This window comes from Halyomorpha halys, unplaced genomic scaffold (assembly GCF_000696795.3).
Source record: "Halyomorpha halys isolate HHAL.00 unplaced genomic scaffold, Hhal_1.1 Scaffold653.1, whole genome shotgun sequence".
NCBI lineage: Eukaryota > Metazoa > Arthropoda > Insecta > Hemiptera > Pentatomidae > Halyomorpha > Halyomorpha halys.
The window spans coordinates 226,914-254,775 of NW_027106142.1; the positions used below are offsets into that span (position 1 = coordinate 226,914).

The 27,862-nt window shown below is 27.8% G+C and overlaps 2 protein-coding genes across 2 annotated transcripts in view; one reads left to right on the forward strand and one right to left on the reverse strand.

Annotated features, from left to right (window-relative positions):
* Positions 1 to 2,226: 2,226 nt before the first annotated feature.
* Positions 2,227 to 19,708, reverse strand: Pmp70 (ATP binding cassette subfamily D member Pmp70). The gene is made up of 16 exons (XM_014427524.3): positions 19,459 to 19,708; positions 19,062 to 19,101; positions 18,230 to 18,417; positions 18,075 to 18,144; positions 17,553 to 17,579; positions 14,778 to 14,848; positions 13,767 to 13,947; positions 11,461 to 11,673; positions 10,306 to 10,375; positions 8,583 to 8,680; positions 8,322 to 8,496; positions 5,181 to 5,380; positions 4,308 to 4,409; positions 3,639 to 3,812; positions 2,575 to 2,736; positions 2,227 to 2,494 (listed from the first exon to the last, which is right to left on the reverse strand). Exons 1-16 carry the CDS (start codon positions 19,578 to 19,580, stop codon positions 2,417 to 2,419), a joined length of 1,971 nt encoding a protein of 656 aa, XP_014283010.1. The 5' UTR covers positions 19,581 to 19,708; the 3' UTR covers positions 2,227 to 2,416.
* Positions 19,709 to 20,255: 547 nt separating this feature from the next.
* Positions 20,256 to 27,862, forward strand: part of LOC106685047 (uncharacterized) — a 24,055-nt gene continuing 16,448 nt past the window's right edge. Inside the window, exons 1-4 of the mRNA XM_014427523.3 lie at positions 20,256 to 20,875; positions 25,556 to 25,751; positions 26,238 to 26,400; positions 26,998 to 27,168. Coding sequence (XP_014283009.1) covers positions 20,499 to 20,875; positions 25,556 to 25,751; positions 26,238 to 26,400; positions 26,998 to 27,168 — 907 coding nt within the window. The 5' untranslated portion in view covers positions 20,256 to 20,498. The remainder of the gene's footprint in view (positions 20,876 to 25,555; positions 25,752 to 26,237; positions 26,401 to 26,997; positions 27,169 to 27,862) is intronic.

A 27,862-nucleotide genomic window follows, 5' to 3' on the forward strand; every position in this document is an offset into this window, starting at 1 on the left:
TTTTCATTGGAAAAAAGTTGGCCTATTGGTCCTTTTAGTACAAATTATGAAAAGATTTACAATTTATTCATTTAATTTTTCTTAATAATTTCTGCTGATGAATGATCTAATATAACTTGAACAAAATTGGCCTTATCCAATATATATAGACCACCCCTTCCAAGAAGGATCCTTCAGTGAGCAAACCAAAGGGTCATGTTCTTTACCAGGTAGGTTTTGCTGAGAGCCATCTATAAGAACAGATATCCAACCCTATTTGACAACTACAGGCCAATATTTCTGTCATCTGTGGTATAAGAGATAAATGTATCCTTAAGAGAAATGATTGATGGAACAAGTAACAGAACATTTTCACCGAATGGACAATTATAGAGAAATCATGAAATGTTAATGTGTATTTAACAGGTTTGAATTTGATGGATGACTTTGACTATGTGCAGCAGGAAGAAATTAAGAAAGCTCTCATGAACAAAAGAAAACTTAATAACTTCAAAAGTTGAATAAAGCCAGGACACAAAAAGTATGTTAGGCTTAATGGTAGTAAATAAAAACCTTGTAGGTTCCAGAAGGGTGTTGAACAGGGAGACAGCCATAGCCCACACTTATTTACCATTTTTGGCATGAAATATAGTTTGGTAAGAGAAGGAATCTTGCCAGGTATGATACAAGTATTCGTGAATGATATAGTATTAGCAGAAACTACAGGTAGCAATAAACGAATGGAATGAGGAACTCCATGAATATTATTGCTGAGCAAAGCAAAGAGACACTTGGAAGAGATAATGAGGTTAGACTATTGACCTGTAATGGGACACCTCTTCAATTTTTGGATGTAAACGAGTACCTGGAACCTTGCTATATAAGAAAGAGAAAATATTCAATTTGTTAAAGGAAACTATTTAATTGAGTACAAAAACAGATTCCTTGGGACGAAAGACCCTCTGGCATAGAGGGGTAACAAACAAGTAAATAATTGAGTTTCAATAGTTATTATATATGTACCTTTATAAAAGAAGGGCCAATGCTCAAATATACCAATTAAGTGGAATTTAGGGTTAAAACATAGAATTGATAAATGACATGAAGACCAATGCAAATCTGCAATAAAATATGAAATGGTCTAAGTGCACTGAAACAGCTTTTTCTCAAAATGAATAAAACAAATACTGGCCCTTATTTTATTAAGTACAGTATTTATAACTATATTAGGTGGTTATGTATATAGTTCTATAAGTACATCAGTGGTATTTATATATTAAAAATGTTGGTGACACTAAATACAAAAAAAATTGTATCACTTAAAAATGTATAGAAGAAAGAAAATTGATTTTTAATAACAGAATGTTACCTTAGAAATATCTTAAACTGAATAGTTTAAATAATTACATAAATATTACAAACAAAAGTATGATTCATCTGATTCTTTGAATGTAAGTTTATAGTTTAGAAGATTTAAAAATCCAAATTAATCAACAACTATCATAATAATTTGGTATATTTTTAACAGTAAGTTATAGTCTGCAATAAAGAAAAATCACAAAAGTTCTGTGGCTGTAACACCTTTATAAAATATTTTAAAAAAACCCACAAAAATTGTTCATTTTTGGAAGATGTACATAAATATAATTTTGAATACAATAATTTATGAAAATAATGCCATTTATAGAACATTCTAATTACAATAAAATATCTATAACTTAGTTAACAAATAAGATTAAACATAAATTCCAAAAATAAAATAAAAATGATAGTAACAATATTCAATCCCTATTTCTAAATTCATTTATTTATACAAATCATTCTTCCTTTAATATAAAATCATCACAACGAATCCTCAAATGAGAGAGAAAAGAAAATAGTGTTCATTTACATGTCTGTTCACAGTAGCATTAAATCAGAGATTCTGAATTTGACTAGCAACAGCTGTTTGAAAAACCAATAAGCTTAAGTATAAAAAGACCATCACAATATATAAATTTTGTAAAAGTTAATACAATAAAGATTGTCTGGAAATATGTTTGTAAACTTACATATATGTACATATATATATATTGTCTGGTTAAATTCATATTCTCAGTTAAAACATTTAATAAAAATAATAATTTGATAATTGGGAAAATCATTTTAGTTGGAATGTTTAAAAGGTAATATTGAAAAATAATATCACATATTGGAGCATTTATAATGCAGCCAAGTATTTAGATCTGTCTCCTATTTTGTATTATTCATTACAAAATTATTCATTATTACTATTATATATATACCCATTTGGAAATTAGACTAAAATTGTCCTAATTCAACCATTAAATGGTTTTTGATTATGTGCCTTCACAAGATGGCTTTGATAAATTGAGATTTTCTTTTTCTTTTCAACATTTAAAATTAATTAAGTAAATCTCCCCCCAAAATAAAATAATTAAGAACCAAATTCTTCTGTTTCTGGTTCAATTTTCTTGAAAACAAATGAACCTCTGCCATCCATATGAAGATAATACTAAAAAATAAAAAAAGTGAAAATTAATACTGCTTAAAAAATAAACACAATGATTACCTTGAGATTAAAACTGATCATACCTCATGATACACCCATAAGGATTTGCGATGTGAAACTGTAAATAATGTAATATTTGTTTCCCGACAATACTGATACATAGACCCTTCAACGTCAACACTTACAGCACTGGTACATTCATCAAGAATGGCAAACTGAGGAGCATGATAAAATAAACGTGCCATCTATGAAAGAAAACAAATATATGCTATTCAAAATACAGATAATAATTAAACACAAAGCATGTGATAATAGTTTTTTTTTATGTAAAATTGAAAATTTACATTAACTTTTTTCATAATAACTACGAACACCAATGCAAGACTACTGAATAAAAACATTGTCCAAAATAATTATATGCAAGAAAACAAATTTTTATCATTGACGTAATTAGCGCTGAAATAAAACAAACACTTTTACCAGGACCTGAACTTTTTTTTCCCCTCAAAATCAGTGTCCTTTTATTTTCATATAAACATAATATGATGTACTTTGTCATTTATTGCTTTATCTTAATTAAATAAACTCATGTTGAAGCACATTTTGCTACAATGTTTACTGGAAAAGCCAAGAAAGAATGTATAACAAAAAAAAAAAAAAAAAGTGTGAGTGTGTTATTAGACAATATTATTATTAATTTGAAAGTTCTAACTGTTTAGTTCATTAATTTATGGACATCACCTGTTCCCCTTTACACACAGCCTTTTATTACCCAATGTGGTTACTTACAACATGCAGAATTGAGATGAGCCATTAGTGTGATTGAAAGCCTGTTTCATGCAACTGATTGATCCTGATTGCAATTGAATTGAGAGGAATGTTGACTGACTTTGATTCAATGCCCATAAAGATATTTTACCATTGTAAAAGATCAGTGATGTGGTGAGGCAACCTAAAGCAAGCTATAGTTCCAACTATTCCAGTATAATTAAATATTTATTTAAATTACATGTTATTTGCAAGTTTTGATTCACTTGTCTATTTATTCAATCACTTCAAGAGGTAATAGATCACTTCAAGAAATACGCAAAACTGCATGACTAAGGTTGTTCTGATGAATATTGAAATTAATAAAACTTATACTTACAGCAATTCTCTGCTTTTCCCCACCAGATAAAACATCTATCCAATCAGCAATAGAGTCCCAGCCCCCTTCTCTTTGAAGCAAATATGAAAGCTGTACTCTTTCAAAATGTTGAGATAACAAATTATCATCTTTACCCCGTCTACGCATTTCCTCTTTCGTATGTGGGTATATTACCTGAAAACAAATTAATCTAAAACCAAATGATTCCAGATAGAAAACATTTTCAGTTTCTGTAAACTCATATCTTGGTCATTGTAGAGGGAAAATATAAAGAGTTTTGGAAATACTATATCAAATCATAAAAAAAGACAGTACAATGATTCTAAAACACTTGTTATTTACTGATGTAATAAATTATTACATTAAATAATAAAGCACAAAAATGCAAATAATTTGTATCATTTTTTTTTTTTAGTAATTTAAAAAAATATCCAATACCTGAGAATAAGAAAAACCTTGTACAATCCAATAAATAAATGCTTACCAACTTAGGAATTTTTTTGGTTTATGATGAATAAATTCATAGGAATAAAGTTTTTAAAAAATTATTTAACACCTATTTAGTACACAAAATTATAATTTAGGACACTGAATATAAAAAAATATATGTTCTGCCATAGTTAACAGAATATCTAACATTAAAGAATAGATTTCATAAGGAGCACTTACCTGATCTCTTAAGGTACCTAAACACATATAAGGCCGCTGTGGGATGTAAAACAACTTAGATTTAGGAGGTTTAGTTAAGCTTCCTCCAAATAGAGGCCAAAGCTAAAAACAAAATAAATAAATTTAAATGACTTTTAAAATTGAGAAATTAATTATTTGTAATAGTTTTATGAACAATATATTCAATAAAATATTAAAGGTAGAAATTATCAATTTAAAACAACAAAAAGGGACTTTGTTCTGAATAAATTGAAACAATATGTTTTTGTTACTTTCACTGCTTTCAATAAAGCAAATAACAGGTTTAACTTTTTAAGTTGACTGTGGATGACTTAACAAGGAGTAAATGGTTGGGGGGGTGCGGTCAAAATATAACACAAATAAGTTGAAATAACTTATTTTATCGTGTCAACGTTTTGGCCAGAATTTCTAGCCTTCAACAGAACAAGATAACAACCAATGAATACAAAAAATAAAATATAAACAGAATGACATAAAGTAAATAATACATAGGTATATACCTATATATACATTTTATTTTTTACTGTACCCCCAACCATCTCCTTGTATAGGTTTAAATTCAACTTTAACTAAGTCATAAGTGTATGGGTATATCAAATGAAATAACCATTTTTCTGGATAAAAAAATACAATAAATATATGAAAACTAATTTCCTCGATAAATCAAAATACTGCCCCCCTCCCTCCTCCTGGTTATTAACCAACTTGTACAATTTTTAATTCCCTCCTCATTAAAGTTTGGAGTCTGAAAGGAAATAAATTCCTACATGGTATAATTAGAATCATAAATACTTCATGAAATAGTATCTTACAAAATATAAATATATATATAAATTGTTTAATATCACTTACCTCTCCTAATACTCTAAACAAGGAGCTCTTTCCACATCCATTAGGACCACAAACTAGAACATTCATACCAGATCGCACTTCAAAATTTAATTCTTTTACTAATATATCACCATTTGGAGTAACAAGTGGAACATGTTCGAACTTTATTATTTTATCTTGAACTACTATTTTACCAGCACCTGGAGCTATATCTCCTATATCTACAATAAAAATATAAAAATAAATAGAACCACATTATTATGTGAATTGTTATCATAACAATTATATAACTATAATAAAAGTAAGGCATTAATGGTAAACTTTTTAGATGACAGAAATTAAATAGGAGAGAAAAAAATAATAATATTGGCATCATTTTCATAAAAGTGGGCACTGTTGTGTTCCATGATATTCATGTCGATGTGGAATAATTCGGGTCTTTGAGACAAATCAACATTAAAATTTGTTTTTATGTAAAAAAAAAATAAATGCTAAAACAGAAGAAAAGTTGCCAAACTGTCCCACAAGTTACACTTCATTTCCCACACAACTTTTCATTCCTCGGAGCATGAAAAAATAACAAAAATGCATGATCAGAAATTTGGATCCCTCTATCATCGATTGAGTTGATAAACTCATCCTAATTTTCCGGAAAAATGTCCAGGTTATGTCTATTGATTTTCCTTCATCTATAAATTACATAAAATAGCTCTTTTCTTCACATATATATTTAATTATGAAGGTTTGTACCAATCTATTTAAATTAAGTTGATTAACACAGCCCTAGTATTTATTTTTGTAATAAGACTATTTGAAAAACCTTTAATATTCATTCCTGTGTTGTTATAAATAAAAAATGATAGGGGAATGAAAAGATCTATGAGGGAACAAAACTCGTTTGATATTCATAAATATTCTGCCAGTAATCTTGGCCTCAAGTTGCATTCTTCCACCCACCCCTTAAATAAAATATTTCATTTTACCAATTATTATAACCATTGTCATAAAATTTCTCTCTAGTCGTTAATTACTTTTTATAGTTTAATTTTTCAGTCCAAGGGTTACACAAATATTTTCTTATAAAATTTAATTAATTTTTAAAAGTTATAATATATATGTATATATAAAACAGTTATGAAAATGACCCACTTACTCATTCAATGGAAATTTAGTTTAAATACATTATTAAGCTTTCTACACTTAAAAGTTGTCCTAGAATCTTAAAATTATGTACATGAAAAAGAAATTTTTGACCATTGTTTTAACCATATCTTATTTCTTTAAACCTGATCTCAAAAATCTAACAGTTTCTTGAATGATTCCTAAAAATTGAGACAGTAAATAATACAAATTTGAAATACAATAAATATATTTGTTTAACACTCAGCCTACTAACAGCTTAAACAACTAGATCATTCTGGAAGTTTCTTCTCACTAGGCAATGAATATGACAGGTTTTATGTTTTTTAATAAAGGAAGAAATTGTAAAAAAAAATATATAAATAAATTAATTTTGATGTATCTATTTAGAAGGAAGTTTTAAAGGTTTCTAAGCCAACCCTTGAGAACTAAAGTACAAGCAATGAATTATGGGTACTCAAAACCTCTGGTAATTAAAAAAAAAAAAAAAAGAGTAAGAAAGAATGTTGAATCTGATGAAGCTCTTAATAATATATTAGCATTGCTACTGAAAAATATAACCATGTGTCTGGACCTAGACCTATATAAGAAAGTAAAGATAAAGTAAGAGTTAGAAAAAAAAAAAGTTGTGTTAAAATGAACATGACAAAATAGAAAATTCTGATGAAATGAGAATTTGCTGTTTAGGTATAATGAGGGCCAACTCAATTGGGTTGTAAAAATAAATAAATGAAGTACATTAGTAGTATATACTGTTTTACTAATACATCCTGTTAAGAAAAAGAAAAAACTTAATAATTTTAATACAAGATTTACTCATTCTTTAATAATTTGAATATTTATATAAATCACAAGTATGTGTATCAAATGCAATCATACTTGGATTGTACATTCTAGACAATCTAATTTATGCCATTGTGATTTACAATATAGATCAATTATGTAAATAAAATCTCCTTAATTAAATTACAGAGGGAGTAAGTGGGTTTTAAAAAACACTGTTTCATTAGGTCAACATTGTCTGGCCAAAGAGGCCTCTATTTAGTATAATATTATGGATTAGACATTTTGAGGTAAAGAGAGAATAACAGTCATAGCCAAGATCCCATGGCAATAATAGGAAGCTGGAAAGGAATGAAACTAATCTTAACATAAAAGTGTATACAAATATACAGGATGTCCCAAAATACAGGTTCACCCCCCTAACCTCAACAATTTTAAGAATTTTGATTAGCTTTTCACTGAACCATAACAGCGGCTTATCATCTATAATTTGAGGTAATTGGCGGCTTGCTAACCTACACATTCACGATTTACGTACACACGTTTTTCTCCAGCACATCTAAGTCTGAAATTTCCAATGGAATAGGATACTTTTTTTTTATACAGATTCTGACAACCCTGTTGTTAATCAGCTTTGAAGGCAACCTCATTTTTCATCCTACCTCCCCTGAAGTGAAAAATCGCCAAAAACCAGAGAGAAAGTTAAGCCACTTCAATTCAATATAATAGTCACATACATGAATGCATTTGAAGATCTCAAAGATAGTTCTTATAAAATATTTCATCAGTTAATATTACTAACTTAATAAATCCTTATTACCTATAAATTTATCAAATGCCGATAATGTCAATCATTTAACAATATTAATACCTGTTTTTTTAAAATAATATCTATTAAAACATTCATTTATCCACTCTTATTGCCCAAATATCTTACAGGCAAAAACTTAAGTTTTTTTATATATGTATGTATAGTTGACCGTAAAAATTGATATATAGGGAGATGGTCAACCCTGACCATCTCCCTATATATTAAGTTTTTTTATCTTCATTATTAAAATTTTCCTCAAAGAGTGTTCCATTTTACATTTTAAACTAACCAATTATAATAAACATCAATGGAAATTTTCATAGAAGATTTAATGAAATTTCAAACTAATGATTTTTAATTTCTTTCCAACAAACATATTCAATTCTAAATATTAATAATAATAAATGGATAGTACAATGACCTCATACCTCTAGTTACCATAGTTCTTTGATAACTGCCAGAATTTATATCAGCAATTACTGTTGTCAATTGAGTTACCCTCGCTGTTAAACCAGCTAGCCTATTGAGATCCCTCAATGCTAATACCATTCGCCCTATAGCTTCGGCCAACTTGATCATCATTCTACCCATCGTATAATATTCCTACAAGAATAATCAACATACACCTACATAAAAAACCATGGCAGTTTCAAGAATTTTGTATCTTAAAAACTAAACCAAAAACTTACCATAAATCTATAATCTTTTGACTTATTAGAGAGGAGAGGGTGTTTATCACTCATGAAGGGAATGCTAACAGCAAAAAATCCGACCACTGTCCCAATGTCTGAAGAAAAAAAAAAATTAACAATTTCACTTAAACATTGTTAAAATATTAATATAATTAAATACTCAGAACAATATAAAACACCTATACACGAAATATGAAAAAAATTATAATAAACAGTTTGAAATATTTATTAAGTTTATATTTCATAAAAGCTAGAATACTTTTGGAGTAGTAGCAATGTTTGTTATATTCGTTGAATCATTTCATTACAATTAACAAAAAAAATATGATATCAATGTAAAAAGCAGGAGAAACTGGGTGTAATGCATAAAGTCAATTAATCATTATTATTAATTAATAATTCTTTATCTATTAATTTTTATTGGTCGGTGAAAATATATTAATTTTATAGATTTTTGGTTGTTTCTGAAGTTTTTTCAGAAATACAATACAATACAATTTGTATTTTCAATTTACTTAAATCTATTCATGATTTTTCCCATGTTTTCTTATTTCGCTTTCCTCATTATCTTTTTTTTATTTCTGTTATATATATTTCTGTTATAGATTTTATTTTAAAATATTGTCTACAATGTCAATGTAACCATTACAGCCAAACCAAAAATAAATGACAGCATCTTTCACATTAAAGGTCTAATAAAATAAAAAAACATAACTAAAGATCCCCTTCAGTAATGGCCGCTCTTAGGAAATTACATAATTGTCTTATTAATCTATTTTCATAGATTTAATTGCTGATAACCAATTCGTTCAAATAGGTATACAGCTTTATGCGCGCCTTTGTTAGAAAACAAAAATATGAATAAAGCAATTGTATCAAGAAGAAAAACAGATAACAATAAAGGCTTTGACAACTAAACAGGTTTAAAAAATCTGAAGACTAACATTATATAAATATAATTATTAAACAATCTAAATAACTAAAGAAAATGCTTTATTACTCATAATCATAACACTGTAAATAGCTAAGGGTACCTTTACACAAGGCTATACCCTATAGGCATGAGGCTATAATAAACAAATAATAAAGAAATTTTTATTTTCTACTAAAGCTTTAAAAAACATTTTTTTTTTTCATCAAAATAAATTTTTTTAATTTGATTTCAATCACAGTAAAAAGAATTGGGTACTAACCCAATCATGAGCTCACGCTCAAAAATTATGCAGTGAGATTGTGTAACTGTTGAGAAATTCTTTAGCATTAGAAAAATTTATTTATAAACAAAACTAAACAGAATAAATTTTCAAGCCTTTCATAAAAAATTATGTTCCAGTAAGACTAAAATTTAGGCCAGTGAACAAATTAATTCTCCTTGTTTAGAATCTTAGTGAAAATTCACAACCAGACAAATCAAGTATCAACTTTCACAACTAATTTAATTGTTTTCTATTGCACACCTCAATAACCAGCTCATTCAATAGATTTAATATTTAACACAATTATGACCATTTTATAAAAAAAAAATTTCTTTAAAGGGGAAAGTTCTGACCAATTTCTTCCACAGTGAATGGATTAATATTTGCATTCTTTCCCTACTACTCAAGTTCCATGTTATCTACTACTCCACAGAAAACCATTCATTTATAATTGGTCCATTCTAGCATAATGTTATTTAAACAATGACATTTTACCTTGATTATATTTGTACATATTAACTTACATTTTCCCAATATATTTTCAACAAGTCCCATCAAAACTTTGAATTCCAAGAATTTTCTCATATGATTGTTCTAAAAAATAAAAAAAGTTAGTGAGATAAGCCATAAAAAATTATTGCTTGCTATTGACTAATTAAAAAAATAATTTATTTTTAATATCCAAATTATATACTGTTGTACTCAATGGTTCGTATTTCTCCACAATGCCACTCTTGAACGGAAGAACTCTGGAACTCCATTTTGGGCCTCTTATAGAGAAAGGTTTGTCCTTAAAGAGGAACAATAGACCCATTTCCCATTTTGGGAAAATTCAATGATTTTCAAGTTTCTCATCCAATAACAGAGTCTATAGACTTTATTCCCTATTCCCACTTCAAATGTCACAAAGAGAAAAAAGCTTGAGAGTTGAAGGCTCTTGGTGTAAGCAGGTCACCAAGAGGTCTGGCACGCAATATATTTCTTGTGTGGATTAGGGATGGGAGGATTTCTCTCACTAACCAAAATGATATAATTAAATGAATAAATATTCATTTTATGATACTATTGTCTACTATAAATCAACATCTTATGATACTATTGTAATTAAAACAAAATAAGTAACAGATGATTTGTTAATTTGTAGCCTTTCTAAAAAAAAAAAAAAGAAAAAAAAAGTTCTTTTTGTGGCCTCTAAGCAGCATGATTAGGCTGTAAAAGTTCTCTTAAGGTCAGGTAGGCATCCTGTATTCTTTAATAAACGAACTTCCAAGTAAAAATGGAATATAAACAGTAAGTAAAAAAACAGCTATTTTAATAATGTAGCTTCCAAAAAAAATGTTTATGAAGTACTTATGTCAGCATAGCTTTCTCACCATTTCTATTAGGTACATAATTACCAATAATTTTATGTCAATTATTTGTTGCTTAATATTGAAATCTATGCACAGGCCTATGAAATATTGGTGATACTACATTTCCATATGCCTCAGTCAAAATTGAGGATGGAATTAAATAAAATAGATATGATTGATAGGGACTATAAAGATACCACTTCATAATGTTAGTGTTATAATGGTGAAACAATTCAATCAAATTACTAGAAATCTGTTAATTTTAATTCTATAACATATATATTTATTACAATTAAAAATATAGTTCTTATATGAATACAAAATTACCAATTTGTGAAAGGCAGTAAGCAGTGTAAATTTTTCCTTGTTATTTCCAGAATAGAATGCAATTTCTTCAGAGTGTGTAATGAGACGAGAATTAATATAACGGTATTCGCCCTCCAGCTTCTGTTCTTGAATTGTCAATCTCCCAGCTGGCCTTCGAATATAAGTCAACAAACTTCCTCCAAAAATTAAATAAAGAATGAAAAGCCCAGGAGTCTATGAAACAGAGAAGGAAAATGGATATAATTCATTAATTCTCAAATATAGAAAATAGAGAAGTATAACAAAACTATGAGTCTACTTCCACTCTCATTTGAAGTTAAAGTTACTAAACCTTACTTTTCTATATTATTAACAAAAAATAACTTCTAAGTGATATAGGAAAGACAAATAGAAAATAGACTTCATGAAGTCTCAAATCTCTGTATGTTTAAATATAAAAACCAAAATTTTGTACATAAAAACAATTGAATTGTCATTGGCAAGAGTGCCAGTTTAACACCACCTATTTTCAAATTTATAACTTCCTCTTCACCATCTGTAACTTTACTCTCTTTCTAAATAATAATAATAAAAAAACTTTGGTCAGAATAAGATTTTAGCTGAACTTTGACTTTCTGATTGATCGTGTAAGGTGAAGACTAATGGAATAATGAATTTCCATAAATTTTTAAATCAAAGCTATGATCATGATAAGTAAAAAGGATTTTAAACAGCGAGGGGAGAGTCTGAAGATTGCATAATGACAATGGAATACAGCATAAATGAATTTACATTTCTTTTTAAATTATAATTTGTTTCAAATGTGAAAAGTTGGTTATAAATAAAATATATGCCAAGTTCATAGGTCAGTGTGATCTCCTTATTTAAATTGTCCTATCCACAAAATTACTATTTTTCATTATCTGAGTCCTGTGTTGTACTCCATCTATATATAACTTAAAATAACCTATCTGCTTCAAACAGATCATATTAACACTAGGTTTATGAACATTTCTTATATCAATTTTATTTCAAATTGACAGCTAGACAAATTAAGCATTTTCTTTCAAAAATTGATTTATTCATATTAAGTTTGAAATGAACAATATTAGGCACCACATTTAAATAAATCATAAATAAGTAAAATTTTTTTTTTTAAAATTATGGAAATGATAGCAATAATATTCATGGTATAGGGTATTCAGAGTTATTGAAAGTAATCTTCGCTTTGGTCTAATGTGTACTGATCTTCTTTGGAGGTATCCACAGAACAATCTTCATTAATGTTGATAATTTTTTTCACATGGATTTATTTATGATTGCTGGAAAAAGGGGATTGGTCAAAATAAAAAAATACTGTGCCCAAATTCAATTTCCCTATTATAATAAGCGGAGACTGTCAACAATAATAAACACTTCTGTACATTGTATTTGAAAAACGTTCTTAAATTGTCACTGCAGCAGTTAAACTAAATATCGTCTCTTATTTCTTTGGGGATAAGCATAAGGAATTTCGTAAAAGGCGTAAAAAAAAAAAGCTAACACTCAGGCCAGACAATCTGGTTTAGTTTACATTATTGAGGCACGATTGAGATAACGAATTGGAAGTATCTTAGTAAAGACTTTTCTTCCACTCTGACATTTATTACTGAAGGAATGATTTTACGAATGAAGCAAACATAAGGATTACTTCATTTGATGGGTTTCGAAGGGATTGGTATACTACATACGAATTTCAAAAATTTGGAAGGAAAAAATAATTTTGTACATAAATTCTTTAGGTTAATGATAAATTTATGATGTAAAATGGTTATAATCATTTTTTTTTTTCTATATTTCATTTCAAAGTTTGAAATCCGTCTAATTCACTGGGCCTGTAAGCCTACTGTTAAATAACTAAATGTAAATTGTTTTTTAAAAATGATCAAAATACAGTAAAGATGACTTCTGCCTCACCCTCACCACTTCTATTGGATATTAATATAAATAATTTCTATATTTTAAAGTTAATGATTTGTAATTATTGAATATAATCTACAGCCAATTATGAAATATACGTGATAGATGTTGGAACCATGTTGATTTCAAAATGTCCCACAGCCTATGAAATACTTCGACCACTTTCTGCCACTATTTCTCTCATCCTCCCTGAATATATAAACTAATTACAAATGTGGAGGCATCTTAATCGGCAAGTGAAATTCCTTTTCTATTTTTCATTAAGGAATAAAATTTTAATCTTAATATAACTATTTAAAAATAATAACAACCTTAAATATTTTGTAAATGAAGAATATCATATTAATTAATATAAGAAAATATTTTACCTGTCCACCTAAATTGGTTGTTAAGCGATAAACATATATAATTATATCTAAAAGAGGTTTGCACATATTAGAATACATGCTAGTAATCATGTCACAAAATTTATCAACATCTGTAGTTAAAAGTTGGTCAGCATTAGCAATTCGTGTATCCAAATTTGACATTTTATAAAATGTGAATCCCCTAAAAAAAAAAAATGAAAAAATCAAAATAGCTATACATCAATGATATATTAGGTAGTAATTTATAAGGAATTAAACAGTTTTTAAGTATGAAATGGAATGACACAGAACACAGATTCCTGAAATGATATAATATAATTTTTCATTCATACTCTGATAAGATAGTTGATAGTGTAAATTGAACTAAAATTAAATTTTTTTAAAAATTAATGAAATTGAGACAATACATAAGGATGATTTGACTCTTATTAATGACCTGAGCAGAATAGCCTTCAATAAGTTTTTAAATAATTGGACGAGAGGTGTAAAATTTACTCAAAATTATTCTTGAGAATGACTGAATTGGCCGAAGCGTAGGACTGTTGATGAAGTAATAAAGATTCTTGAGACTTAACATGGGTACCAATTGATTTATTTAACAGTAAACAATTATATATAATTTAAAATAAAAAAGAATATATATGGTATATAAAAAATAATAAATATATAGTAGTGACATGTAGCAAAATAAAACTACTTGTATTATATGGTACACTCCCATAAATGAATGGTCTTGTGGTAATTCACGATTCATTTCCCGATCAAAGGAAAATATACAATTAAAGATTATCTCTAATTCATGAACGGAAGATAGCCAAAAATTAATTATTTCCCTATTATAAAGAAATACATATAAAGTTCCCACAAAAGCTTAAAGTAACTTCAATTAGTTTTTATTTAATCAGCTTACAGAGGATAATCTACATTTGAAATGATATAATGATAATGGATATTGATTTAAACAAGCACAGGTAAAAAATAAAATAAATAATACTGAAAGGCATAGCTTACTTTAAATACTCATCATACAAGTAATGTGTAATCCTGGTCCTTAATCTAAGTTTTAATTCACCAAGCCCCCACTGAAACAATTTAGTTCAGCATATAAATACATCATGAAGAAATGAAATAATAATGTTATGTTCCGACAAAAATTAAATAAATAGTTTTAAATAGTATCAAGGCTCATAATATATGCAATTATTATTAGAAAATATCAAATAAACAAAATAACATAATAAAGCTAGAGGGAAACTGAATGTACAGTACAAAAATAAACATTAGTTACATTACTGACAACCTTTTAAGGAAAAGAGTTTAAAGAAAGACAAAAATTTTCAATTTAACCCAGAATGCAACAGATCGTACAAGTTTCTGCTTTCTAGAAATAAGTGGGTCTGTTTGACTCAGTTACACTTTTGTTTTATTTTTTTAAATTAATTATTATTAAAAACTTACATTAATTTTTTTTTACTGGAAGATAGACCAAATAAAGGAAGAAAATGAAGGAGACAAAATTCATACCTATTTTGACAGAAGTCAAAGTCAGAGTGCACCGTTTGTATTAGGAGGAGCGGGGATGGTAGTGAAGGAAGAAAATGAACGAGATAGAATTCATACCTGTTTTGACAGAAGTCAAAGTCAGAAGAGTGCAACATTTGTATTGGGAGGAGTGGAGATGGTAGTGAAGTACATTACATTTGAACGTAAATGTATAACTTGTATGTAAATGTAAATGTATGTAAGTGTATTACTTCACTGCCATCCCCACTCCTCCCAATACAAATGGTTCACTCTGACTTTGACTTCTGTCAAAACAGAGATGAATTCTGTCTCGTTCATTTTCTTCCTTTATTCTTTATTTCATTCTTATTCCTCTTTTTCATCTCTTAGTTTGTACTTTCTTTTATATTTCTTCTTTTTATCTGTTACTATTTCCATTTTCATTTATTGTTCATAACCTTTTTAATTCTCTTATTTAATTTTTACATTCAATTATAATTTTCATTTAATTGCAACGTGGGGCAAAACGTTGGCTCAATTAAAATAGTTATTACTATTGACTGCACCGAAACCATATTCTATTATTTTAATTTTTTTTTACTTTCTAATTTAACCAAAATAAAAATAAGCCGGGTTAAAAAAATGTTTTTTTGAAAAAGTTATATACTGTTCAGAAGTATAATGAATTAGGAAGGTAACTTAAAAAAAAAAAATTAATGTATTAAAGGAAGTAAACAAATAAACCAATTTTACCCAAATAAGAATTTAAAATGTTTTAGGATAATTTTTATAAAATGTTTAAAAAAAAATTATACAGTAGCACTATGAAGCCTTAAAATAAATATAATTGATCATAGTGATAAAAAAAAAAAAAATGAGAAAAAAGACTTTTAAACAAATTTATCCATATAGCATATAGTTTAATGTAATGAATAAGGCTAAAAAAATTAGAGAAGTGTAACACAAACACAAACATATACATACAATAAAATATCGACGATAAGTTGTGTTTTTGGTATTACCTTAATATTATGAAATAAATAGCTTTAAATACTCTTATCATTTAAAGTTTGAATAACTTTAATACCATCACAAAATTTTAAAAAAATAATTATTTTATGAAAATTTTAACAAAATATGTCAACAAATACAATGAAGGAAAGCTGTGGGAGTTTTAAAGACTCCCATGTACATAATTAGAATTAAAACAATAGTTAATAAAATAAAGGTTCTATTTATTCCAAAAAGAACTTTCAATTTTACCTAATTTAAAAGAAAAGAAAATAGCTCTGGATCAAACTCATTTTAACCAAATAGCTCTGGATCAGAGTCATTATAACCAAATAGCACTGGATTAGACTCATTATAACCAAATAGCACTGGATTAGACTAATTATAACCAAATAGCACTGCATTAGACTCATTATAACCAAATACCACTGGATCAAACTAATTATAACCAAAGGTTTATTTATAAATAGTTAAATAGTTATTTAAGTTGAAAAGAATCATATATTTATTTCATTTAAAAATTTGCTAACTAACCAAAAATCTATAAGCACTGGTAAACAATATTGTATACAATAAGTAAAACATATAAAAAAAAGACAAACAATTAAATATCAAAGAAGTGTGATTGAGAGTGAATTATTTCTCTTTTTACTCCAGTTAGTGTATTTGAACTAGTTTTCATAACTTTTTTTCTCATAAATAATGATTGTAAATGATAATAATTAGAATTAATTAAGAAAGCTTGAATATTGTTTCTTAAGTAGAAGAATAAATGTACAAATATTTACTAAATAATGAAAACTTAAGTATTAATTTAAAAAATAAACTTTAAATATTATTATACTAACTTATAATATTCAGAGTATTAATACAAACTATTATAATTACAAAAATAAGACCTATGTTAAAAAAGAGTGAAAAATTAAGGGTAAGAAATAGTATAAGACTAACTGTATGTAATTAAAGAAATGAAAATAAAATAAACAGAAAAAATAATATGGCCAATAATTGGAATGTTCTTTTAATATAGTGATTTAAAAATAACCGGTTATTATTAATACAAATAATTTCTGAAATAAGACTGATAAAGTAAATCAAATTAGAGTTATAAATTCATAGATTCAAATGTATTATGAATTTATAAGACCCTAGATGCTAATTTACATAGGTTATTCGTAAATGACTGTGCAATATGGAAATAAGAAAAGGAAATCAGCTCATCAAAATAAAATAAATAAATAAATAAAAAACAAAACAAAAAAAAAAACTTACTTTCAGTATATTGTTGACCAAAGCTATCTGAAAAATATAAAATAAATGGAGATATTAAATTTGGAAATGGGAGAGAGATGAAAAAATTTATATAAATACAAATAACATAACTATTTGAGGCAATTAGTTTCAAAACCAGCTCTACCCACTTTTTTGCAAATATTTTTGTTTTCGTTTTCACAAGTTAACAATACAGTAAATCACCTAGCAAAGCAGTTTAGTGTCTCCTATCAAATTTTTGAGAACAGAATAAGCTGGTTAAGAAATTAATTACTTGAAGAATCCTGCATACAATAAATACAAACAATGATCAGTTGGTGTCATATATCATAACAATTTATGTATTAGTAACCCTGAGGGCCTTAGTAAATAAAATGTAATAGTAAATGACCCATTAAATTCTATAAATTTTGAATTTTTATTCATCCTATATTATAAATATTTATATTAAATCATTCTGAAGCTATAAAATGATCAATGATTACGTCATGTACCACCACCTCAATTTTTAATGAAACTTACCATAGGCATTGCAGCAAAAAACTTAAGTAAATTGAGCCTAAATCCCATTTTGTCCATGGTCACAATCATACTGTAAAAAAAAAAAAGTTCATGATTTAATCTAAGTGCTTAAAAGATAAAATAAATTATTCAGAATATAATCAAAATAATATTACTTTTCAATAATAGTTGCATTCCGGATCATCCAGATGTCACATAGAGTTCTTGCTACAAGTGATACGGCCACCAAAGCCATAAAACCGGCTTCAGGACTTAGCCATCCTGGGATCCCAATGCGCAAAAGAAACCTGAGCTGGCGTATAAAGTCAGCATCTACATATGCTTTCACTTTGACTGGTGTTTTCTAAATGCCAGTTAAATACATGTATGAAATTCTAATAAAAGTATTTCTAAATAATTAAAAAATTTATTTTACAACAAAAAATTACATTGAATCACTTATGCAAATTTTCATCACTGATGATAAAGAAAATTTAAGTGATAACAAGTGTTGGAACAGATTCTCCATTATCAATTTTCAATTAAAAAAACAAACATTGCAAAATTAATTTCAACTGTGAACCAGATAAAATAAAAACTTCTGAGGAAGGAATAATTATTTTTTAACTATAATAGTGTTTTAAAAATGTGAAATCTAAAACCTAAATGACTTTTAATTTTACTAATCAAGCAACTTCTTCATTCTAGATTCCTTAATTCTAAAAAAAAAAAAAATTAATAAAAAATTCATTTTAAACATTAAACAAAACAGTAAAAATAAAATTACAATGTTTTAAAATTTCGACAAACAAGACTTAAAGGTTTTTAATTTTATATTTAAAAAAAAAATTAAGTAATCTTGTTATTTTCTATTTTTACAACAGCAACTTAATCATTAATTTTGACTGATGTAATTATAGAACATAAAAGCAAATCATAAACACTATATCATATGCTTAAAATAGACAAAATATATTTTTCTATCCAAAACAAAATAAAATAATTTACCTCACCAATCACATATTCAACTTCAGGATGGAGAATTTTCCTTGAAAGATAAAACAAAAATAATGTTATGAAAACAAAAATTAAATATTCATTGTAACAATAGTAATCAACAACTGGAGACAGGTATTGAATATTTTCGTACTTTGACAGCTAGTTTGCATTAAGAAATTTTAAAAACAAACAGGCATGGTGTATTGAAAAAAACTCGACGGATCATGCTTAATTATATGTCATTTTCATAATGTAACTCCTATGGGAGCAATTTGACACAATTTTGTGTTAAAAGTCCAATGAATTATTACTATAAATTCTTTATATATTAATTGTAATACAGCATAGTTAGAAGAATCTTTATAACATCTCAAATAAATTAATATGTAACATACAAGATAATTACCTAGCGGGCTGTCTAGACTTTTTGCTTTTCTTAAAACGATTTTTTAAAATATATAAGATAATTGGGATAGCTACAGCACCAGCAACGTTCTGTCTTGTCACATATTTACTAAAATTTGCCATGATTATGATTAAATGGGGGATAATAAGTAAAATATCACAGATACAAATCACAATCTACGACATAACATCCCCTTGTAATTGTTAGAGCACAACTGAACAGGCTCATTTAAATTGCTCATCTCACAGCCTTATAACCTTCCCTTGCATCCAATAACCTTGAAGTGATTTCAAATCTCCCACCCCATTAACAAGTAAAAGAAAATTATTAGATTGTTTCTTCTGTTAATCTACTCGTTAAGAAAACATGTTTGGAAGCATAGAATAATACTCAAATACGTAATATTATCATCAAATGAAACTTAGATGCGTATAGAAATACTTAAACGAAGAAATACATTTTTTTCATTTCTCACACCTTTGAATATGACCTATTATATAATTCTGGAAATATGGTGACGAAAAATGATAAGCTAAAATGAAATAAGAAAATTGTGTTTTCTTTTCATGCTTGGGTGTTAGTTTTTAGTAAGCTAAAAATCGCAGTAGAGTACGAAAAAGGTCTAAATAATAACTACCTTTTATTAAGGTGTCCAATGAAAGATTGATTACTAATTTCTTTTTATAAAAAAATATAAAATATGAGAAGGGTTAACCGATCCATTTAGCTATAAAAGAATCATAATAAGTAAACCTAATTTAATATTATTATATTTTATACACGAGGCTTTGGGGTGATGTAGGGTGTTTTGGTAAGGTGTTTGGGTTGTAATAGAGGTAGTGCTAGCACTTATCGGAAATACATGCAGTTCTGTTATTTCCTCTTTGTACGATTTCAGAATCGATTCGTGGTGTAGTATGCTTACTTACGATAAGTTGCCAGTACATTATTGTTGATGCACCTGGGACGCCTTGTGTTATTGTACAATGAAATATTCTGGCGGTAAAACCTGGCATTAGAGATACCATAAGATACTCAATATGAGCCAGAATTTAGATTACTCCGGAGCTCGTGGAGAAATGTCTGGTCTTAATAATGAACCAGGAAAGAAGAGATGCATTGATGATATTATTGAGCATATGACAGCTGATCTGCAGAGCTACGAAGGACAATATATTCTTTTAGGATCACCACCTGCTTCAGGACATACAGTTTGGACTCCTCCACAACCTCCAGGGGTATTTTATCAGCCTGTTAGAGATAACAATGAGATGATGATGATGGATGTTGGTGGTGGGAAATATGTCAATCTTGTTTTTAAACCTGGAACCCAAGAATTCAATCAACCTATGAGTTTTATTCATTATCAACAACCACAGAATTTGGTGCAGCCTCATATCATCGACTATTCACAAAGGTATATTCTGCTGGCTACTTAAATTTTGCGTTTTATCTTTATGTTATCAACTGAAATAAAGCAGATTTTTGCGTTTGTCTATGGTTGAAGTACCTAGAAAAATGGTTTCTGTTTAGAGATTGTCAGTGCTTATAGTCTGTATTTTGTTGTTGTTCAAACCGTAAAGCCTTAAATGTTAGCTTTGTGCTAGTGTCAGGATATTTGAGCTGTCATTATTGAAGTGTTGCTTTATACTCTCCTCTTTACTTAATTTTTTCACTCTTGAAAGTCTATTTTTAATTTTGAAGTTTAACTCATTGACTAAAATCTTTGAGATAAAATATAGGTTGTGTTATTGTTTAAGTTGTTGGATGAGTTATCTTACTATATTTGTGCAGTGATGATACAATTCGTACTTATGCAAAGTAAATAAAAAATCTATGAGATAGCTTGTAGTTGGTGTTATAAGACAATATAGAACGTAATACATACTACAAGTCATCTCCAATTGGCATTTTATGTTTTAAAAACTATTTTTCTATTATTTCAATACACATATTGAACAAATTATTCTATGGGGTCTTTCAGATTTAGCTGTTGATTAGAAAAGCTTTGGAAAGCTCTATGTTTCAGTTATGTAAAATAAATTGGCTTTGCAGTATAATATGAATTTAGATCATATTACTTTTAAAATCTTAATTATTTTGTTTAAGTAAGTTGATTTTATGTTACAAAATTAATATTGATTAAAATGTGCTTTAGACCCATGTTTTCTGCTTTGATTTAATTAATAGTTAACCCGTAGTTAGGATGATTCCTTTGTAATACTTGATTTGATTGCCACTTGTTAAACTAGTGGTTTTAACATTCAATGAATATTTTGAGTTGGTCGGGGAATACTAATGAGCAAAACTTATATTAATCTTGTCAACGTTTCAGCTTGAATTTTCCAGCTTTATCAAGAAAACTGTTGCTGAAAATATTGCTAACTTTTTGGAAAGGTTGCCCTGATGAAGGCTGTAAATTTGGGCTGAAATGTTAAGATAAATAAAACAAGTTTTAGTTATTAAAGTTCTTCACTCCTGTGACCGCACCTCCAGTTAACTTCTCCCTATGTTATATTTACAGTCAAATATTTTCACATTGTTATTGATAATATCAATGAACAAATTAAAAGTTTATTGTAAGTTGACCATGAATGTGGTACACTTGATTACATGTTTTTATCTTTTTGACAGGTAATTTATGAAAAATAGGAATTGGCTCCTACAGTTTTTTTTTTCTGTAATTCTTATTCCACTTTTATTATAAATAGGATTAGTTAAATTTTTATAGTATGATTGTTTAATTTCCATTCTTTATTAGTTTTTAAGTTTTCTTAAAGTGGCTAAACCCCTGGGGACTTCTCAAAAATGTGTTTTTGATAGAATAATCTTTAAGAAAAAGTTGAGTTCTACCTAAAAGCTTTCACAGTGTTTTCTCTAAACGTAATACAGATAATACTGAAGTTTTCTTGTTTATATTTCAAGTTTTATATTCTGTTCACAGAATCATAATTAAAATGCTTAAGAGTTTCAAAGTTTGTGTAGATTGTATCCTGTTTGATTAATGTTTATGTTTTTTCTCTATTACTTACTTTTACTTAAAAAATAAAAATGAAATATTTGATCTCCTTAATTAAACAAGCACATTGATCTGCATAAAAGTTTTGCACAAATCATTGCTTTTCATCAAATTTTAGTAAATAAGAGTTTCAGTACAGCTTCAATTATTTATATTCGAAATTAATAGTTGTTCGCTCCAAGATTTAATGGGTTTGTTCAGTAAATAAAAACTTCGCTCTACCACAGAATATACATTACTTCTTTCGAGTTTGATATTGATTATTAAGTTTTTCCCTAAATACTAAATATTATTCAGCAATAGGTAAATGGACTTAAAATGAATTACCCACCTTTTTTATAGAACAATAACATAGTATGGTTTACATACTGTATCTCCAAAAAGTACCTTTCCTTTCATGTTATCACATCACTCAAAACACTGGCTAGTACACACAGAAATAATATGGCAGTTCCATAAACAAATATTGGTTGTATCTATAACATTTTTGGTGTACATGCACATCTCTGAGCAAAATTCTCTTTCAAATGGTGTCTTCCTTTCTATACTCCTGAAAGAGGGATCTTCCTAAAACATTGTAACATAGATGACATGTAATCAAACTCACCTTTTAATTGAGTTTCACACATGTTGGTCACAACATGTGTTGCAAAAAATTGTTGATAAAAAATTTTGTTTTTAATTCATTTAAAAATAGTAGTATCTAAAACAATTTTAGGTGCATGTACACATTCTGTATAGAAGCAGTACAATTCTTTTGTCAATCTGTTCAATTTATTGTTTATATTTATTTTCGAGACTCAAATCCCATATTATCAATTGTTAAAAGCGAATTAGATTGTTATAATAACTATATAAGGCCAATCTGGTAATGAAGAAATAAAAATATATTTATTTCATCTATAAATTTTTTTTATAAAGATTGTTATCAGATAAATAATTAATTAAGATAAGCAGTAAAAGAAGAGGTTTTACTCTTGGCTATAATATCTATGGTTGTCATTAGCTAGCCCAGATAGTAAGTTGTACATTACTATGCTGATAAGTGAAGATATGAAAGCTATTAAATTTAACACAGCTCTATTAATGAAAACTTTAAAAAAAAAAAATAGATTGCAAAATAAATGCAAAAACAAAAAAATATTAGTAATTGAAAAAATGATCATTTGATTGTACAGTTCTAAGGAGGTGCCACTTCCCCATCAATGCTCATAGGGTTAACCATTGCAAGCTCAGATATGGGAGAATTGTCTATACTCATCAAGTGTTGCCATGTTCGTTCACGATTTGCTTGGAAAAGTTTAGAGCACTTAGGTTTTATTGCAACCACTGCTGTAATTCTTCTTGCACACTAGAAGCTGTTACATTGGCAGGCATCAGTGGCTATATGCCTCAGTACAGAATATATATTCAAACTGAAACCTTGGCTCAACTTCACTACAAGATGCTCATATCTTCAACCTCACTGGACCGCCACCTATATAGGATGGCATATGCCAGCTACTAGCTTACAGGTGCTACTATCAAATCCACAAATAGTTGTGTACAGAGTACTATCCAACTAATCGAAAATCAAATAAAAGTTGCTGTTATTCACAGAGTAAATTATTCTGATGGTTTTATCAAAAGGAATTTTATCCGATCATTATGGTCATTGTTGGAGTTGTATCTACTCATCCTACTGAACAGTTGAAGCATGGATGTGCGAAATGTCTAACCACAGAAGAGTAACAAAGATGAAGCTGGCTACTGACATTTCTTATATTTGGGAATACTAGTAGTTGTACGAGGTAGTGGAGTAGTGTTAGCTGTCAGTTTTTGCTACTCTTCTGCTGGTGTCCGAAGGATTTCAGGTATCATAAATGTGGAATGTAAAGAATTGTTCTTTCCCCCAGTTTGTGGTGGCAAATTGTGTATAAATGTGGCAGCACCCAATTTTGAGAATAAAGGAAATCTCACTTGTGAGCTTGCACTGATCAACACTACTAGCAATGACAGGGAAGTGATACATCCTTCGTTTAAAACTTTTCCTTAGTCATGAGTTTCAAAAGCTATGAAATTGTGAGTTTTCCATTTTGGGTGCATAGTTTTAGTGTTATTTAGTAACAAATGAAAGAAGTGTGAAAATGTCACTTTTTAGGCTACTTAAATTAAAGGTCCACGTCTCGGGAAGCTCTGATTTGGTTTTCATTACAACTCGAAGTATGAAAATGAAATTTACAGATGAAAAACATGGTGTCAAATAAATTCCTTTAACTTCTTACTTAATAAGACTTAATAATAAGTGAGTGAAATATTAAATAATGACTTTTATTATATAAATATGTAATTAATATGTTAACCAAACAGTGCCTATAATTGCAGCAAATAAAAATAAACTAATAGAATTGAGGACAATTAATTTTATAAACACCTGTTGGTTAATGTAAAGCTGAGTGTACACAGGTTGAAATTGTGATTACTTAAAGTAGCCTCTACTTTTAGAAGCATCAGTATGATAAATCCAGCCTCTAGTTCTCCTAAAAAATATCTGAGGCCAGAGATATCTATATGGTTGACTTATCCTATAAAGGGTTCAGAATTTCTATGAATCGCTCTATTAAGCCTTGAGAAAAAAAATTTCTTTAATATTAATAGTTACTTTTTTTATAAATTACACAATATACATATCCTAGATTCTAGATGGATATTTTGTATTTTGGTATATAATTCTGTCATATATATATATGACAGAATTATAGATAGTAAAAATATCTATAATTCTGTCATATATATATATGACAGAATTATAGATAGTAAAAATATCTATAATTCTGTCATATATATATATGACAGAATTATAGATAGTAAAAATATCTATAATTCTGTCATATATATAATATATATTTTTATCATTGGATACCATTTTATCATTGGATTATATGGTTTGTCAGATGAAATATTATTAATTTATTTCAAATTTATGAAGATAAATTTCAACACTAGATACTGATAACTCTTGTTTGTCATTTTAGTTTAGCTTTCTTCTTTTAGTTTTTATAATTCGTTGATTAGAAAATATTTTATTTTTATTTAAAGGGGCTATAATGAAAGTCTTCCAAATGGATGTCTCATTGAAAATGTAGTTGGAAATTGGGTGCCGAACAGGACTGGGACTTATTCACCTTTCCCGGGTGTATCCCAGGAAGATGCTCCCATCCCTCAGCAACAGCAGATTAATCCTCAGCAATCACCAGCTCCAGCACCAGTTAAGAAACAGCGTATTGTTGCTGAGGTAATATTATGAAAATATATAAATAATGTTATTAATACAAATTATCTATTAATTACAATTTTCTCAGTCTATTATAATATAGTTAAACGTGCCAATTATTCATTAACCATTTTTATTTAAAAAGAACTAATAAATTTTATTAGTAGTATTTATTTTTTTAACCTGGTTTTGTATTTTATTTATTTGTTATTACAATCAAATTTGCCAAAGAAGGTTGAAAGTAAACAGCTTTCATATCTAATGATTATCTTTTGTATTTACATATATCTTGTAGATAAGTCCCCACTTTTGCTATCTTTTAAATTAGTTTTTTTTTTGTTTTTTTTTGTGCTGTGTCTTAAAATGGAGCATTTAAAAAAAAATTCTAATTATTGAGTAGAATAAAATTACATTTGAAAATGAAATTAACATTTATTTATGTTTCTAAGTATCATAGAAATAATGTAAAAGATGTTTTTGGTGACAGGACATTGTTAATTTATGCAGGTTAAGCCTATGCGCCCCAGCTATTCTGACGTTCTTGCTAAATCTCCTCCGTTAACACCACCTCCTACAGCGAAAACTGCCTCTAAACCTGTTACATCTCCTCCAATGCCTTCTGCAAAATCAGAACCAAAGAAACCTCAAACCAAGCCTAATAGTATTCCTAGTAAGTTTTATTGTTATTTATTTTTTTTTGGAAATATTTGATTTTGAAATTATATATGAAAGTTATTAGAACCAAATACCTATTGCACTCATTTTATATAACAATCTGCTTGCAAACAAAAAGTCGCCTTGTTAAAGTGAATAGGAATCAAAAATACTTCAGAAATTGAATGTTTGATCTCTGATTTAAACCTATTTATCACTTTTTAAAAAATTTTGTTTGTTTTGATAATTTAGAAATCAATATATTTAGTTATACACAATTAAGAAATTCTTGTTAATATTTTTTTTTGTGAATCTTCTGAGATGACAAGTTCCTAACTTGTCCATCTAGAATGTAGTGTAACTATTAAAACCTGTTTTAATTATTTTGTTAGACTCTGGATAAGATCTATTCTGTATGATACATTTAAAAATACATCAAACCTAATCACTATCTTTTTCATTTATATATATTTTTTTAAATTAAATTTTAGAGTTTTCAATAATCAGATTTGAAAGAAATTGGTTGCTTATGTATTTTTGAGATTACTATATATTTTGAATAATGATATATATTAGGAAAAAATGCTTACTATCTTATTTATTGCCATTTCAGATGGTAAAGTCAACAGTAACTTAAAAAGAGAAAATTCTAATGGAAGCAATGAAGCTTTAGCAGAAAAAGCTAGGGCTGCTATCAGGAGATGGCTCTCTCAAGAATTTGAACCTCCTGTTAAACAAGACATGAAAAAGGAGAAGAAGAAGAAGGCTAAACAGGCAAAGCAAGGTAAATATTTCTTAGAATAAATTTTTAGTACTGCAGAAAGAATGAAATTGAACTAAATTATTAAGTTATTCCACAACATATTAACCAATTCATAAGATTTTACACTTGTTAGTTGATTCTTTATCAGTTCAGACGATGTTTTTATGCTTTATTACAGTATAAGTTGAGGTGTTATTACAATTCAGTTTCTGCCATCAGTAGGAGGCTTTAATAATTACTAGCAATTCATTGCTAGTTAAATTTTTGATCGAAATATAATAAATAAAGAATGAAAATAAAACTGAAAATATTTTATTTTTCAAACTTTTTAGTCCTGGAATTGTATCGAACAATTCCTTTGAAAAATTGATGGTTTTGTGTTTGTGTGTAGCTTTTTAATAGATGGCTGCTAAGGTAGATATCAGAAGATAAATAGTATGAGGCCAAGTATTTGGATGAAAAAGTCTCCCTAGAATCTTGAAGTTCTCAACAAAAGTCATCTTGTTGTCTACTACCACAATCTCTTAAATAGTAATTGAAATTTTTGAGATGTAGGTTGAGAAGAATTTTTTTCATACTAATAAAAATATAACATTAAAATTGATGATTTATAGATTTTTTTTCTCTCATACCGTATATGAATCTATGGACCACAATGTTATAGCTACTTAACGATTAGTTTATTTAGTTGTTTTCCTTTTCATTCTGTGTACAT

Coding starts and splice junctions, on each gene's coding strand:
- Pmp70 (XM_014427524.3), bottom strand. CDS start 19,580: ATGGCAAATTTTAGTAAATATGTGACAAGACAGAACGTTGCTGGTGCT. Junction 8,497..8,582: donor CAAAAGATTATAGATTTATG/GTAAGTTTTTGG, acceptor TTATTCTTGTAG/GAATATTATACGATGGGTAG. Junction 5,381..8,321: donor AAGAACTATGGTAACTAGAG/GTATGAGGTCAT, acceptor TTTTTATTGTAG/ATATAGGAGATATAGCTCCA.